The sequence below is a fragment of the Kogia breviceps genome, chromosome 9 (genome assembly GCF_026419965.1).
Source record: "Kogia breviceps isolate mKogBre1 chromosome 9, mKogBre1 haplotype 1, whole genome shotgun sequence".
NCBI classification, from domain to species: domain Eukaryota; kingdom Metazoa; phylum Chordata; class Mammalia; order Artiodactyla; family Physeteridae; genus Kogia; species Kogia breviceps.
The window spans coordinates 56274264-56288818 of NC_081318.1; the positions used below are offsets into that span (position 1 = coordinate 56274264).

General features: G+C 40.5%; 1 protein-coding gene across 12 annotated transcripts in view; it reads right to left on the minus strand.

Annotated features, from left to right (window-relative positions):
• MTERF1 (mitochondrial transcription termination factor 1) overlaps positions 1–14555 on the minus strand; it is a 710255-nt gene that overhangs the window by 413079 nt on the left and 282621 nt on the right. Inside the window, exon 5 of one of the 12 annotated variants that reach the window (XM_067042492.1) lies at positions 6943–8811. The exons of the other annotated variants lie outside the window; for them this stretch is intronic. Coding sequence (XP_066898593.1) covers positions 8779–8811 — 33 coding nt within the window. The 3' untranslated portion in view covers positions 6943–8778. Of the gene's footprint in view, positions 1–6942; positions 8812–14555 lie in introns of those variants that run through there. 12 annotated transcript variants of the gene reach the window in all.

Below are 14555 nucleotides of genomic sequence, written 5' to 3' on the forward strand. Positions count from 1 at the left end.
TGCAGAGCAACTAAGCCCCGTGCACTACAAGTACTGAGCCTGTGCTCTAGAGCCCGCGAGCCAAAACTACTGAGCCCGTGTGCTGCAACTACTGAAGCCTGCGCGCCTAGAGCCCATGCTCCACAACAAGAGAAGCCACCGCAGTTAAGAAGCCCGTGCACCACAACAAAGAGTAGCCCCCACTAGCGGCAACTAGAGAAACCCCATGCGCAGCAATAAAGACCCAACACAGCCAAAAATAAATAAATAAAATAAATAAATTTATTTAAAAAAAAAAAGAAACTTACCTGGACCCCAGAGAGGAAGATCAAGTGTGGTCGCCTGTAAATGTGTGGTTCTTCCTCTCTCTGAGGCCGAGGGGAGTTGAATAGGTAGGCTGTGGCTTCCTAAGCTTGAGCTCAGGGAGTGCATGGAGACTAGGGAGCTCCGAGGCTTCCTCCAGGTGCCTCATTAGGGGACTTGAAGCCTGTTTGCTCCTTCACCACTGACCTAGTAGGCAGAAACTATGTCATCTTTCTCTGCTTAGGGAACTACTGAACTTAGGGTACTGGATCTGAGTCCAAAGTAACCAACAAATAAAAAAGAGGAATCTACTTAAAAGGAAGATCAGTCAGAACAAAAAAGAACTTGTGTATAGAAAAACAGAGCTACCAGATGACAGACAACAACTGAATGAAGAAGGAGGAGGAGGAGGAAGTGGGGGAGGAGAAGGATGGAGAAAAGAAAAGAGAAGAGGAAGGCTGAGCAAGCTGCTAGTGCTCAAGGAAAGCACAATCTCTGATGCTTACTTCAGATGTGACAAAGGAGATAATGGAGAAGAGAGAGCATCTTAAAGGGAGGAACGAGGGCAGAACCAGGTCTAATGAAGGAACATCTCCTACTCCTCAGGGAAGGAGGCAGGCTCCTGCCACTTTTGCCTGGAGATATTTTAGAATTCTTAAGTGTATGCCCTACTTCCCTTACTGAATGTTAATATTTATTGAGGATTTTCCTATCCCTGGGTCCATGCAGGGAATATAACACAGATCTCTGGCTTAAGAAAAGCTACATCCAGACTTGATACAGAGACTACCCAGAATATCTCTGAATATCCCTCAGAGACCCTGAGCTCTGAGCTTGATGCTCACAACAAATGGGACTTTGGGGTTGTCTCCCTTGGACACAGGGAGTGAACAAAATATATGGTGACCGAAAGGTGGACTGTGGTAGTCATAGGCCTTTCGCAGATATTTTCAGCTCTCCTCCTCCCAGACACACAGTAAACTTGCACTTGCTTTACCCTTTGAAGTTTGGTGTGGCCATGCTAGTTTCTTTAGCAAATAAAATGTGAAAAGATTAGATGTATGGTGCTCTGAGCCAGTGTGTAATTTCCATATTCCCTTCCACCCCAGCACAATAATCATGGAAACATGTATCAAGATGGAGCCTCAGTCAGCTTTGGTCCCAAGTACTACTATGAGCAGAAGCCTCTATATTGGACCACAAGAAAAATGTATGAGATAAACACTTCTTGGTTTAAGACCGAGAGATTTGGGAGTTGCTTTTTACCATAATAAAATCTAATATATACCGACTGCTTCACGTGTTAAACTGAATTAGAAAATCCTGCCCTTGTCGGCATAGGTATCATTGAAAACACCTGAAAATGAGAACCTCACGTTGAAAATGACTTCCCAATTGTTTGGAAATTTTTAAAGGAGGGAGACACAAGAGGGCTCGGAGATATGTTGCTAAATTCTTAACGAAACCTTAGAAGAATCAAGAAGAAGTTTGTGTCAGTATCATAGTTTGTTCTGGGGCCAGAATGGAAAGTAAATTCTTAAATATCACTTTGAGACCCTTATAGAAATGAATGTATGCACTCACACAGCCTCATCTTCCTGTTGGAGGAGTATCACATATGGTTTTCTGTGTGCCTTCTGAGTTCTTGCTTACTCTTTCTGGCCCTTCCTTTGTTGGATGATGTTTTTCTGATCAAGAGTGAGAAGAAAGAAGGAAATCTAGAATGTCCATCCCTTTACATCTTTCCAAACTAGCAATAAGTAATTGAATCTCTTCCTCTATGAAATTTAGTACAAACTACGGATACAGAAATAAACTGTCATAAAATATAATGACAGTGAGGTAAGTGCATTGTATCATAGCCACTAGGATTTTTATTTTATTATTTACTGGAAAGGGGAAAACTCATGATAAACAGACTCATTTTCCATGCAAAAAGAAGATATGATGTGTGAGCATTTTATAGAAGAGAATTGTCTGATGTCCTAAACTCTTCCCCGCATTTATTAAAGGTCTTGACCCACCTGAGCTAAACAGTTTACATCTGAAGGAGCATCAGTTTTATAAACTTTTGTTCTCTCACTCCTCCAATCATAGAACCAGAATGGTAAAAATAGTGTGTGGTCACCTGGTCAAGGTTATTTTTCCTTAGCAGTACTTAAGGAGTACTTTAACTTGGTACTCTATGAGGGCAAGAAAACTTTATTTAAATAAGAACTTAAACCACATCTACTGATGAGCTATATATGGTTTTCTAACAGTTAGCATATATATATATGTGTATATATATATATATATATATATATATATATATATATATAAAAAATACTCTCACAACCAGGAAATTTAAGATTTAGGTATAGCTGTTGATTGCTCTAATATTCATTCTCAATCTCACCACATTTATGGAGTACTGAAGCTCTTAGCCCAGAGGTTCTTTTTCTAAACTGAGATATAATTAACATATAACATTATATTAGTTTCAGGTGTACAGCATAACAATATGATATATAATATGAAATGATCACCACAGTAAGTCTAGTTAATGTCCATCACCACACATATTTATATTTTTTTATTTTGATGTGGACTTTTCAGATCTACTCTCAGCAACTTTCAAATATTCAATACAGTTGTTTTTGTTTTTGTTTTTTCATGGGGATTCCCTTGTAGGTTATTTGTTGCTTTTCCCTTGCTGCTTATTTTTCTTCCTTTCTTTTTGGTTTTTTTTTGTTTGTTTGTTTTTTTGTGGTACGCGGGCCTCTCACTGTTGTGGCCTCTCCCATTGCAGAGCACAGGCTCCGGAGGCGCAGGCTCAGCGGCCATGGCTCACGGGCCCAGCCACTCTGCGGCATGTGGGATCTTCCCGGACCGGGGAATGAACCCGTGTCCCCTGCGTCGGCAGGCGGACTCTCAACAACTGCGCCACCAGGGAAGCCCTCTTTTTTTGAATTTAAAAAATTATTTTTATTGTGGGAAAATACGTCACAGAAAATTTACATCTTAACCATTTTTAACTGTACAATTCAATGGCATTAAGAACATTCATCATGTTGAGCAACCATCAACACCATCCATTTCTGGAACATTTCTAGAACATAATACCCTGAAGTGGGTATTACTATTATCATTTTTTAACGTTTTTATTGGAGTATAATTGCTTTACAATGGTGTGTTAGTTTCTGCTTTATAACAAAGTGAATCAGTTATACATATACATATACCCCCATATCTCTTCCTTTTTGCATCTCCCTCCCTCCCACCCTCCCTATCCCACCCGCTAGCTGGTCACAAAGCACTGAGCTATCTCCCTGTGCTATGCGACTGCTTCCCACTAGCTATCTATTTTACATTTGGTAGTGTATATATGTCCATACATACACTACCACCGCTCTCTCACTTTGTCCCAGCTTACCCTTCCCCCTCCCCATGTCCTCAAGTCCATTCTCTAGTAGGTCTGCGTCTTTATTCCTGTTTTGTGCCTAGGTTCTTCATGACCATTTTTTTTTTTCGATTCCATATATATATGTTAGCATATGGTATTTGTTTTTCTCCTTCTGACTTACTTCACTCTATATGACAGACTCTAGGTCCATCCACCTCACTACAAACAACTCAATTTCATTTCTTTTTATGGCTGAGTAATATTCCATTGTATATATCTGCCACATTTTCTTTCTCCATTCATCTGTTGATGGACACTTAGGTTGCTTCCATGTCCTGGCTATTGTAAATAGAGCTGCAATGAACATTGTGGTACATGACTCTTTTTGAATTATGTTTTTCTCAGGGTATATACCCAGTAGTGGGATTGCTGGATAGTATGGTAGTTCTATCTTTAGTTTTTTAAGGAACCTCCATACTGTTCTCCACAGTGGCTGTATCAATTTACATTCCCACCAACAATGTATGAGGGTTCCTTTTTCTCCACACCCTCTCCAGCACTTATTGTTTGTAGATTTTTTGATGATGGCCATTCTGACTGGTGTGAGATAATATCGAATTGTAGTTTTGATTTGCATTTCTCTAATGATTAATGATGTTGAGCATTCTTTCATGTGTTTGTTGGCAATCTGTATATCTTCTTTGGAGAAATGTCTATTTAGGTCTTCTGCCCATTTTTGGATTGGGTTGTTTGTCTTTTTGATACTGAGCTGCATGAGCTGCTTGTAAATTTTGAAGATTAATCCTTTATCAGTTGCTTCACTTGCAAATATTTTCTCCCATTCTGAGGGTTGTCTTTTCATGCTGTTTCCTTTGCTGTGCAAAAGATTTTAAATTTCATTAGGTCCCATTTGATTATTTTTGTTGTTATTTCCATTTCTCTAGGAGGTGGGTCAAGAAGGATCTTGCTGTGATTTATGTCATAGTGTTCTGCCTATGTTTTCCTCTAAGAGTTTGATAGTGTCTGGCCTTACATTTAGGTCTTTAATCCATTTTGGGTTTATTTTTCTGTATGCTGTTAGGAAGTGTTCTAATTTCATACTTCTACATGTAGCTGTCCCATTTTCCCAGCACCACTTATTGAAGAGGCTGTCTTTTCTACATTGTATGTTCTTGCCTCCTTCATCAAAGATAAGGTGACCATATGTGCATGGGTTTATCCCTTTTCCATTGCTCTCACACACATCCAAGTAATACATGAGCCATGGGATTTGTAGCTCACTTGTGCAACTCCCACAAATGCCCTCGAAAGGCTTAAGTGGGAAGAATGATCATCTTCCAGCCTAAGTGCTACCAGAAGGCTCCCCTAATCCAGCTCCTGTTACTTCGCTCACTGCAAATATCCTGGCTCAAGACAGGAAAAGAGTGAGTAAAGAAGCACACCGCTATATTTTCAATATAACAGCCCTTTGCACCCGGTTGGTAACAACTTCTAGAAATACTTTAGATCTTCAACCACAATTAAATGTCATAGTCTTTAGCTAATATATCTTCTCTGAAGCATATATATGATACAAAAAAGATACATGGATGTGTCTATCACAGAAGACTAATAACCATTCATTAGGGTACTATTTCATTGTTAATGCTATTTTTAAAATTTTGTAGTAATGTATTTTTTCCTTAATAGCTACCATTAATGACTATGCTATGTGCAGTAGACACTGGCTTTTGGACCTATGGCATCCATTTGTTCTCTTTCCTTTATCAGTTCGCCATTCTGTTTTGAGTATCCACTCTCCTCCCCTCTCAATCCACAGTAGTAATGGCAGAACTAACTCCACACCCAACTCCATAGATGTCATGTGACCCAGGCCCCACCAATCAGAGCTGCAGGTTCTGCTGGCTGCAGGGATTGTTTCAGGGAAAAGCATCAGAGATGTGAGGTGCCGTGAAACTCTTAGTGAAACTTCTGGACCTTAATTTGAACATAATGAGAGTAAACAGTTGCTAGAACCACCTTGAAATCCCATGAAGCCCAAGAATGAATCCAACACATAACAGAGACAGAGCCAAGTCCAGAGATAGAGAGACTGGGTCCTGGTATCCCTGTTAAGTAAAGCCTTTCCTGAAACCAAATTTACCTGGAATGGTTAGTTTTACATCAGCGAATAAATTCCCTCTTGACTTAAAACAATTTGGGTTGGGTTTTCTGTCACAACAGAAATAGTCCTGATACCTACCTGATAATCAATGAAGACAAATTCATTCATAAACTTGTTAAGAGGCTCTGCCATAGCCCTTAGCCATAATATATTCATCCTCAAATGCATTTATCAATATATTACATTAGAGGAGAATTATTTTCCCCATTCTCAGTCCTCATTCTATTTTTTTGCAGTATTCTTCTGGATTTAAAAATCAAATAGTCAATTCACTCCACACTAACTTACTGTTTTACATATTTGAAAATAATTTCTTAAACACAATCACTACAATCCCTCACTATGATTCACTGAACTAAAAGACCAATACAGCCTTTGTAAAGGTCAGGCAGGAAATAACTAGTAGCTGTCTTCATGAGTCTAGAACACAGAAACAAGTTTCAAATAATACTTTGTATTTCAACTGTATGATATTTATATTCCAAAGGGCAATCTGCAAAATTCTGATATGATAACCCCCCATGTGATCACAAAAGTACATCAAAGTTTCTTTGACAGTTTAATGAGTGGAATTTACTCCATTCCAAAGTCTTGCAACTCAGCAACACACTTTGGGCTATATAATTTATCCATCTAGCTGATACCTTGTCTAACCTGGAAATGTGCCTCTCCCTTTTGCTAAAAATAATTGAGTAGTCCCTTGTAAAGTGAATTGCTATTCCCCACTTAATCTTTCTCTCAGGGGTCTATTAAGGTTAGACTACAGGAACTTGGAAGTTTCAATACCAGAACAAGCAACTGAGACCACCTTCAAAATCTATCTCCACTCACTTATCAGGAGACCTCCAGAAACTCACTTAATTTCTCCTGAGACTTGGCTTCTCCACTGGGAGCTCAGAAATGATAAGAGACCAAAGCCACCAGCCTTCTGGAGCTAGTGTAAGAATTAAAGATAATGTCAGTCAACTAATTGATACAATTTAAAATAATTATGGAAAGGGAAAAAGGTGTACCGTTTAACTTTTGACCTATTTTTTAAATCCACCAAAATGTTTCAAATCAGTAATTTTTTTTATTTTTTATTTTTTAATTTTTTTTTTTTTTTGCGTTACGTGGGCCTCACTGCTGTGGCCTCTCCCGTCGCGGAGTACAGGCTCGGGACGCGCAGGCTCAGTGGCCATGGCTCACGGGCCCAGCCGTTCTGCGGCATGTGGGATCCTCCCAGACCGGGGCACGAACCTGCGTCCCCTGCATCTTTAGGCAGACTCTCAACCACTGGGCCACCAGAGAAGCCCCAAATCAGTAATTTGATTTAAGAAATAGAGTTTTCTTATTCAGACAGTCAGTAAAGCTAGACAGTTATGTGATTGTTTTTTCTTCCTCTCTGCTCCTGACAGAGGGTTTGCAGCACCCAGGACCAGAGTTTCTGGCAGAAATGAGGCATCCCAAGCCTTCTGGGGACATAGTGTGTATCCCTCATCTTGCGCAGGGAGAGTTCATTACTGAAAAGTGTGTGTTATGGGTGGGAAATAAAAACAACAGGCCCCAAATAGCCTAGGGCTGAATTCATTGCCTGTGGACTTGCTACTAATGATCTTGGGAGCACACTGGTGCTTAATGTTTTATCTGTTTAGTGCCAATGTGAGGGCTGGGCTCTCAAGCAAGCCCCAAGCTGAGAATCTAGTGTCTGAAATTTCTGTTCTGAAAGACACTGAACTGGGCAAGAGCAAGGCACATCGGGAAAGAGAATCGTTTTTCTCTTTGGTTTTTACTGCTTCTGAAGCAAAGCCCAAGCCTTCTGGAGCTGGTGCCTCTCCCGGGCACAGCCTCCCTGTGGGGAGTGGGAGTGAGGCCTCCAAGGAGGGGATTTAGGCTGTGCATGCAGCAGCAACATGTCAGAGGCAAGTCCCCATCCCATCCTATGGCCCTTCATACACACGCTGCCAGGACTGTGGCAGAAGAGCAAGAATTGGTGTTTGAACTTTGAGTACTTTTGTCATGAACCCCTCCAACATTTCGAAGATGCAAGAGGCACCGGGGTAATGTTCACAGCAGGAAAGAAGAACAGAGTGCTCCAGGAGTGGCAACTGAGTACTGGATTATTCCTAATATCCTAATTTCAGTTAAGCCAGAGTTGGTGGAGCAGGATTCAAACCCAGACTGAGTGGCTCCAGGGTCTATGCCCTTAACAGCCATGCTATACAGCCCATGAGAAAAACAAGATGAAACAAGATGGAGGAAACATCAGTGACAGTCACAGGCAGTTACTAAAGTAGTCCACAAGAGTGGCTATAAGTCTTCATGACCAAAGCTGGAAAGGAAGCCAGACAAGCCACACAGGCTCATGAAGTAGAACATTCAGATGCTCAGGACATACACTTATACCCACACCTGCACCTGCCCACCCCACACACATGCCATCCCCAGCGCACACACACTTTGCCCACCTGGGAGGATTGAGTTCTTCTTCTCCTAGAGTAGAGGTTCAGGTGAGACTGAGGGGAGGGGTGGGAGATGATCGTCAACTTCCACCGCAGCCAGCCTTACTTACAGCAGCAAATTACATAGGGCTATTTTTTTTTTTAAGTTGGAAGATATTTACATTTATTTTTACTTTCCCTAATCATGGGTATGAGTGGCTTGTATCTCCATCCGGAAAACATAGCACTATCAAGTTACTATTATATCCAGTGGAGAACTCAGTCTTTGGTCACATACACAGGGCTATTGGTTAAAGAATTCTTCAAAGCAGACCAAAGCTGTAATGCTGATCCACAATTCTAAGAATGATTTCTCAAGGGCTGGGGAAATCCAGTAAGATGCAAATAGCCATTTCTCTCATGATCTGGTTTGATCCAGAGATAAAAATCTAGGATATCAACTGGAATAAAATAACTGCACATCTTCCAGGCAATCTTCCATAAATATTATTTCTCATAAACAGGCTTTAGGCAAATGTTGGGCAGCAGACAGTTTGAGCCTAGAAAGAGGGAAATTTTGTTTTGCTAATAACTGATTCACTTTGTTGTAAAGCAGAAAATAACACACCATTGTAAAGCAATTATACTCCAATAAAGACGTTAAAAAATAAAAATAAAAATAAATAAATAAATACTAGTTAAAAGAAAAAAAAATAGAACAAATCTACATGCTTTTGAAAAATCAACCAAGAAGGTAGGAAGGACGTTCCATTAAAGACATTAAGAAATATGACCCAAAGGTTGGCTGAAGAGGCCACCCAACCACCCTATGTATATGGTCAGCATATCTGCCTCTGATCCTAGATTTTATTTTTCAAAATAGAATCAATCTAGAAAAACAAATTTAAATTTCAAAAGTCACTAAAGTCATATATATTAAGTATAAGAGAACCAATTTGTATTTTTAAAAAAATGTAAAAGCTGGCACTGAGGTTACACATGGCTACAAAACAGAGAGGGAAAATAAAGTGCCCATGACAGCTCTACTGCTGTTTGTTTTTAACTTTAATATTACCTATACTGCAACTTCTTCCACTGTAGTAATAAACCAGAATAAGGCCCTTGAGTTCTATAAATTGGGTGATTTCATTTTTTAAAGCCTAGGATAATCACATATCTGGCACCTTATAATTCAGTGTAAGGTTTTTCTGAAAAATGAGATCCACAGATAAGTAACTCCTCCATCTCATTTATCCCACCCCCTACTTCCTTGGTCTCCAAATCAGTGAAAGTGTGACTTGCTGGCCAAATCTGAGTATAGCATCCAATCACCTTATATGTCAGTGTGTTCACCAGCTCTGTTTTGTGAAGATTCCATAGGCTGCCCACAGGGGACAGATTGATAGTTTTGCTGATGAATGTCTCATGCTGTTCTTAAGGAGAACATTTTTTGCTCTCACTGCAAATGGCTATAAATCCAGCCTAGCTTCATCTGCTTCTTCAGGTGGACCTCATCAGTTGTAGGCATCTTATCAGCAAGAAACAGCCTCTCATAATGGTTGATAAATATTCTAGCTTCCCAAGAATCAATTATCGAGAGATTCAAATCATGGTCAGTACTTAGAGCAGCTATTACTACAGACAATGCCAGTTACCCTTTGTACTTATCTCTGTAACCAGAGAGGCTGAATAGCTCTTTTTGTGTCTCCATTCCTGGTCACTAAAAGCTAAGTTCATTCAAAATTTCCTGCTGCCTAGGGAGCTCAAAGGCCTGTAATAAAAGTTGAAGAGATTTGTGTAAACATAAAATAAAATGTATGTTTCCTCTGGCACCCACTCCCTCCACCCCAACCCTGCCCCAAATTTGGGTAAAGGCATACCCAAGGGTAAAGGCATATATATCTGAAATGGTGGGGCAGGTGAAGGTAGAAAGAAGCCTCACTTCTTAGTTCAGCATAAGACAAGATTGTTCCAGGGTGATGTGTTTTGTCCTTCTGCCTCTTTGTTTTAATGAAATTGACCTACAGAATCTGAAATCTGAAAAACACAGGGTTTGGGATTTATGAAAATTTGCCAGGTCTCAAGGGAAAACAAGCATTTTTTTTCCTGCATGGTCCCAACAACATACCTCTAATGAAAGTAATTATAAAATCTCAATGGTTGGGAAGATTAAGGGGAGCTGCTAAGTAAAACCCTCACACTTTTTGTAGTGATCATTTTGCAGCATATACATATATTGAATCATTATGTTGTACACCCAAAACTAATATACTGTTATATGTCTTATATGTCAATTATATCTCAATTTTGTAAAAATCAGCACATAAGAAAAGAAAAGGGTCTGGAAACTCTTAAAAGGAAAAGTGGTAGAGGATATGCAATATGGTACCTCCTCAAGAAAGCTAAAAGGTATCTATGCTCAGAAGAAGGCCCATGAAGAGTAAAAATCCACAGACATTTCAACAGCTCTTAAACCTGTCATCACTTATCTCTACATTTGTAGTTAATCAGGTCTTTCTATGCAGGGAAGCAATGTTCTACAGAATGCCGACCTTACATCTTGATTTTTGTAGAACTCACACTTATACACAACGCTCTTCAGTAGCCAAAGGTCTTCTTTTTCTATTCTTGTGCTTGAGTCTCGGCAACCTTTGCCATAAGTGTGAGTACCCCCATTTCACTGATAAGATAATTGAGGTTCAGACAAGATTAAGCAATTTGTCCAAGGAAATGAAATTATTTAGTGATGGAGCATGTACTGTGGTTATATGCCCAGGTTACAAAATTCTGGCTCTTCTCATTTTGCCACACTGTCACCACGGGTACCAGGCCTGGGAAGTGATGGGTGTGGGGAAGGACCTAGCCATGAATGAGAGGGGTAGACTGACCCGTCAGTGGCTCTTTCTGAGGCATGCACTTACAGTCCAGCCGTATCTATATCTAGTTTTATATCACTTGTAAAAATTTCTCTTTTTCTGTTATTCATTTCCTTTCTTCATAGGATCATGCTCTTTCCATAGTAAGCAATTTCATTCCCTTGATGCTTTGTCAATATCTGAAACTGATCTTCCCCAGGAAAATTTCACTATCTGTCAGACTGTCCAAACTCTAACAGTGAGAGGAGAGTGGCAAGAACTGAAGCAGAGACCTGTGTTCTGCTCTGGGTTGTGGATCTCTAGCCTCATCGTCCCTTCCCAAGCCCAGAAAGAAGCCCTCCAACCCTTCTGCTGTGAAGCACTGCTAAGAATTACATTCTCCCCGAGGTAGCCAGTGAGGAGAACAAGGATGACCACAACATTTTTGGACAACGAATGAGCTCAAGATCTGAAATTGGCCCCAGAACTCCCAGGACCATTAAAATTATTTGCTTAAGATCTCTTGGTTTAAAAGGTTAAATTCCCCCCAAGTAACTTTTTTTTCCTGTAAGTGGAAAAACTTGCTAAATCTATGACGTCAAGGTTGACAACTGTATAACTGTCATACTGAATAGATGACAAAAAAAGATTTTCCTCTGGTTTTTCAACACCTTTCAGTTCTGCACTCATGAGGCAAAGGTACCATTCACTGCTGTCTTTCAGCCTCTACTGCCTCTTGTACAGAGTGGAAGAAGAAAATTTGTGTTGGGTTCTCCTTTCACACACAGAGATTAAATGGTCAGATAGTGCATATGTAGTGCATTCCAAGTCCTTCTGAGGCCATTTAGAAGTATTTCATCATTGCAACTGTTTCAGTTTTTCATTGCTCACAGCTCAGCCCCTCCAACAAGCCTAGGCCTGCCCCCTCTCCTTCCCTCTGAAGTTTTTTTCCTCACAACAAGCCAGGAATCTGCTCACCTCCTCTTACACACTGAGGAACTGAGGAAAAAAAGTGTCCTAACTCAATGAGCTGCAGGTGTTTTTTTTTTTTTTCCCTTAGCATTCAGGCTCTCAACCCCAAATGAAGATTTATCCATAAAGGTTTTATTGCTTCTGAACTCCACAGGATACCTTAGTCCATTTTCACTATCTCTCACTTCTTATCTGGCACAAAATTTTTCTCACTCATACATATTCCTCTTGGGTGGCCCTTTTGTCTGTTTTTCAGAGTTGTCAGAAAACAACACTGTTACACTACCAAATGTAAAATAGATAGCTAGTGGGAAGCAGCTGCATAGCACAGGGAGATCAGCTCAGTGCTTTGTGACCACCTAGAGGGGTGGGATAGGGAGGGTGGGAGGGAGCTGCAAGAGGGAAGAGATATGGGGATATATGTACATGTATAGCTGATTCACTTTGTTATACAGCAGAAACTAACACCTTTGTAAAGCAATTATACTCCAATAAAGATGTTGAAAAAAAAAAAAACAAAAGCAAACAACATTGACGGAAAGCTCTGGAGCAGTGTACCTCAGCTAGGCTTTTAGTTTCTGTTGCTCACTCTCTTTAAATCATTCCAGTTTCATAGACTGTCAGAAGGCCTGGCTGAATCTCTGACTTCTCAATGCGTTGCACGTTCTCTAGCTCAGCCCTTTGGACACTTCCTTGGCAGGATCTCACACAGGAGGGAATACCAATGAAGATGTGCCCGTGCCACAGCGACCTCCACAAAAACAGTGGCTCTCTGACTCAGGCTTGAAATATTTGCTGTCAGTGGTGCATGGGAAAGATAAGTATTCTGAAAGTGGCTTGTAAAATAGCTGAATCAATCACCTGGGTAACTGGGCAAACAGAAAGCTAAGTAAAAAAATAAATTTAAACAGAAACCAGTACCACCCACATGTGAACAGGAGGCAAAGAGCCTGAAGCAGTCTTGAAACAAAAATTCTGAATGGCTCTAAGAATCAAAAGAAACGTAAAGAGTACCTTAGGGCTCAGAGAGGAAGTTCCTTTGGACCGTCCTGCTCCGATCCTAAATGTCTGGAAATGATTCTTGTGCTTTTATTAGGGTTATTTTTCATGAACCAGTTCAGACAAAATAGGAACCAACCCAAATCCATCTCACAAACCCACACCAGCCTTGCGTCCTTCACGGGGTGCAGGTTGTGCTAATTCACTTCTCCTGAAGAAGAGGGCCTGGAGGCAAATTATCCCAGGAAGTTCTTGTTTTGGTCTTAAAGCACTCTAAGGCATCAAGAGAATTAAAGTCTGACCTGGGCAAAATTATTAAGGAGAACTTCTTATATATTTCTAACCGTGATTCCTGTACCATAAATTCTCCTTGTGGCTAAAGAATTTGTGATATTAATTACCTTTTTCCTCCACTTTTTTCTCCGGCTACCCCTGCCCATATATGTAGGCTCTCCTTTACCTTGCCCAAGGGGAGTTCAATTTATAATCAATAAGCAGAAAGTCTCCAAGGCTAAATGTTTAGCAAAAGCCTAAATGTTTAGAACATACTTTCATTGGAGAGGTAAAGGGAATAGAAGGGAGTTTGTGGGTAGAAACAGCTGGAGAAGCCTGAGAAGACACCAAAATAAAGAGGTTTCTACATGCCTAGAAGTAAGAGAGCAGGAAACAGAGAAGCTGGCTGATCCCAGAGAGGCAGGAACTTGGATCTGCTTTCTGGAAGAACCACCAGGAAGGGTCGAGAGAGGCATGACCATTAGATTGATCATCGACCAGGCATGATGTTTCTTGCCCACCTCTGTTCATGGACTGAGATATTCAAATCTACTCTGCCTGTGGTGACCTCATTAGACTCACTAAGAATTCTCGGGCAGCACATGCCTGCCATGTAGACAGATTTCAATGCCAGAATTGAAATCAGAAGAGAAAAGAAAAGCTTCAAGATTTACTTACTCATTTTCATTTTCTTAGTTGATGAGCTAGTTTTTCTACAAAACTGTTTGTTAGTTCAAACCATGTAAAATTACTGCAATTCAAACATTTGTCGACCCCCAGAAATTGCAGTTTCATGTGGTTCACCAATTAATGAAAAGGTAGTTTATCCACGTGGCAGGTGCTGATCCTGCTGGGTCAGCAGGGACCTCTGCTTCTCTGAAGGTTTCCCAAAATCAAGGTCTTCCACAGAAACCCTTACTGTTCCCCTTATATCTTTGGAGAATCTTCTGAGGGCATTGCTGTAATTCCCAGCAGAGGAAAAGTGAGAGAGGGTGAGAGGAGTTAGGTGACTACAAGCTGGGAACGAGAAGGATCTCAAGTTAAAACACAAATCTACCCGGCAGCCTCCTGTTTTCTTTTGGGGAGGCTCTGCTTTCCTAAATAGGGTGCATTTTCCCATCTTTTTGTTTCCCATCTTCAAGTGTATCCTTGTGTTTGTATCTCTGAACAACAATGAAGAATACACTAACAGTGGTCCCTCAGAT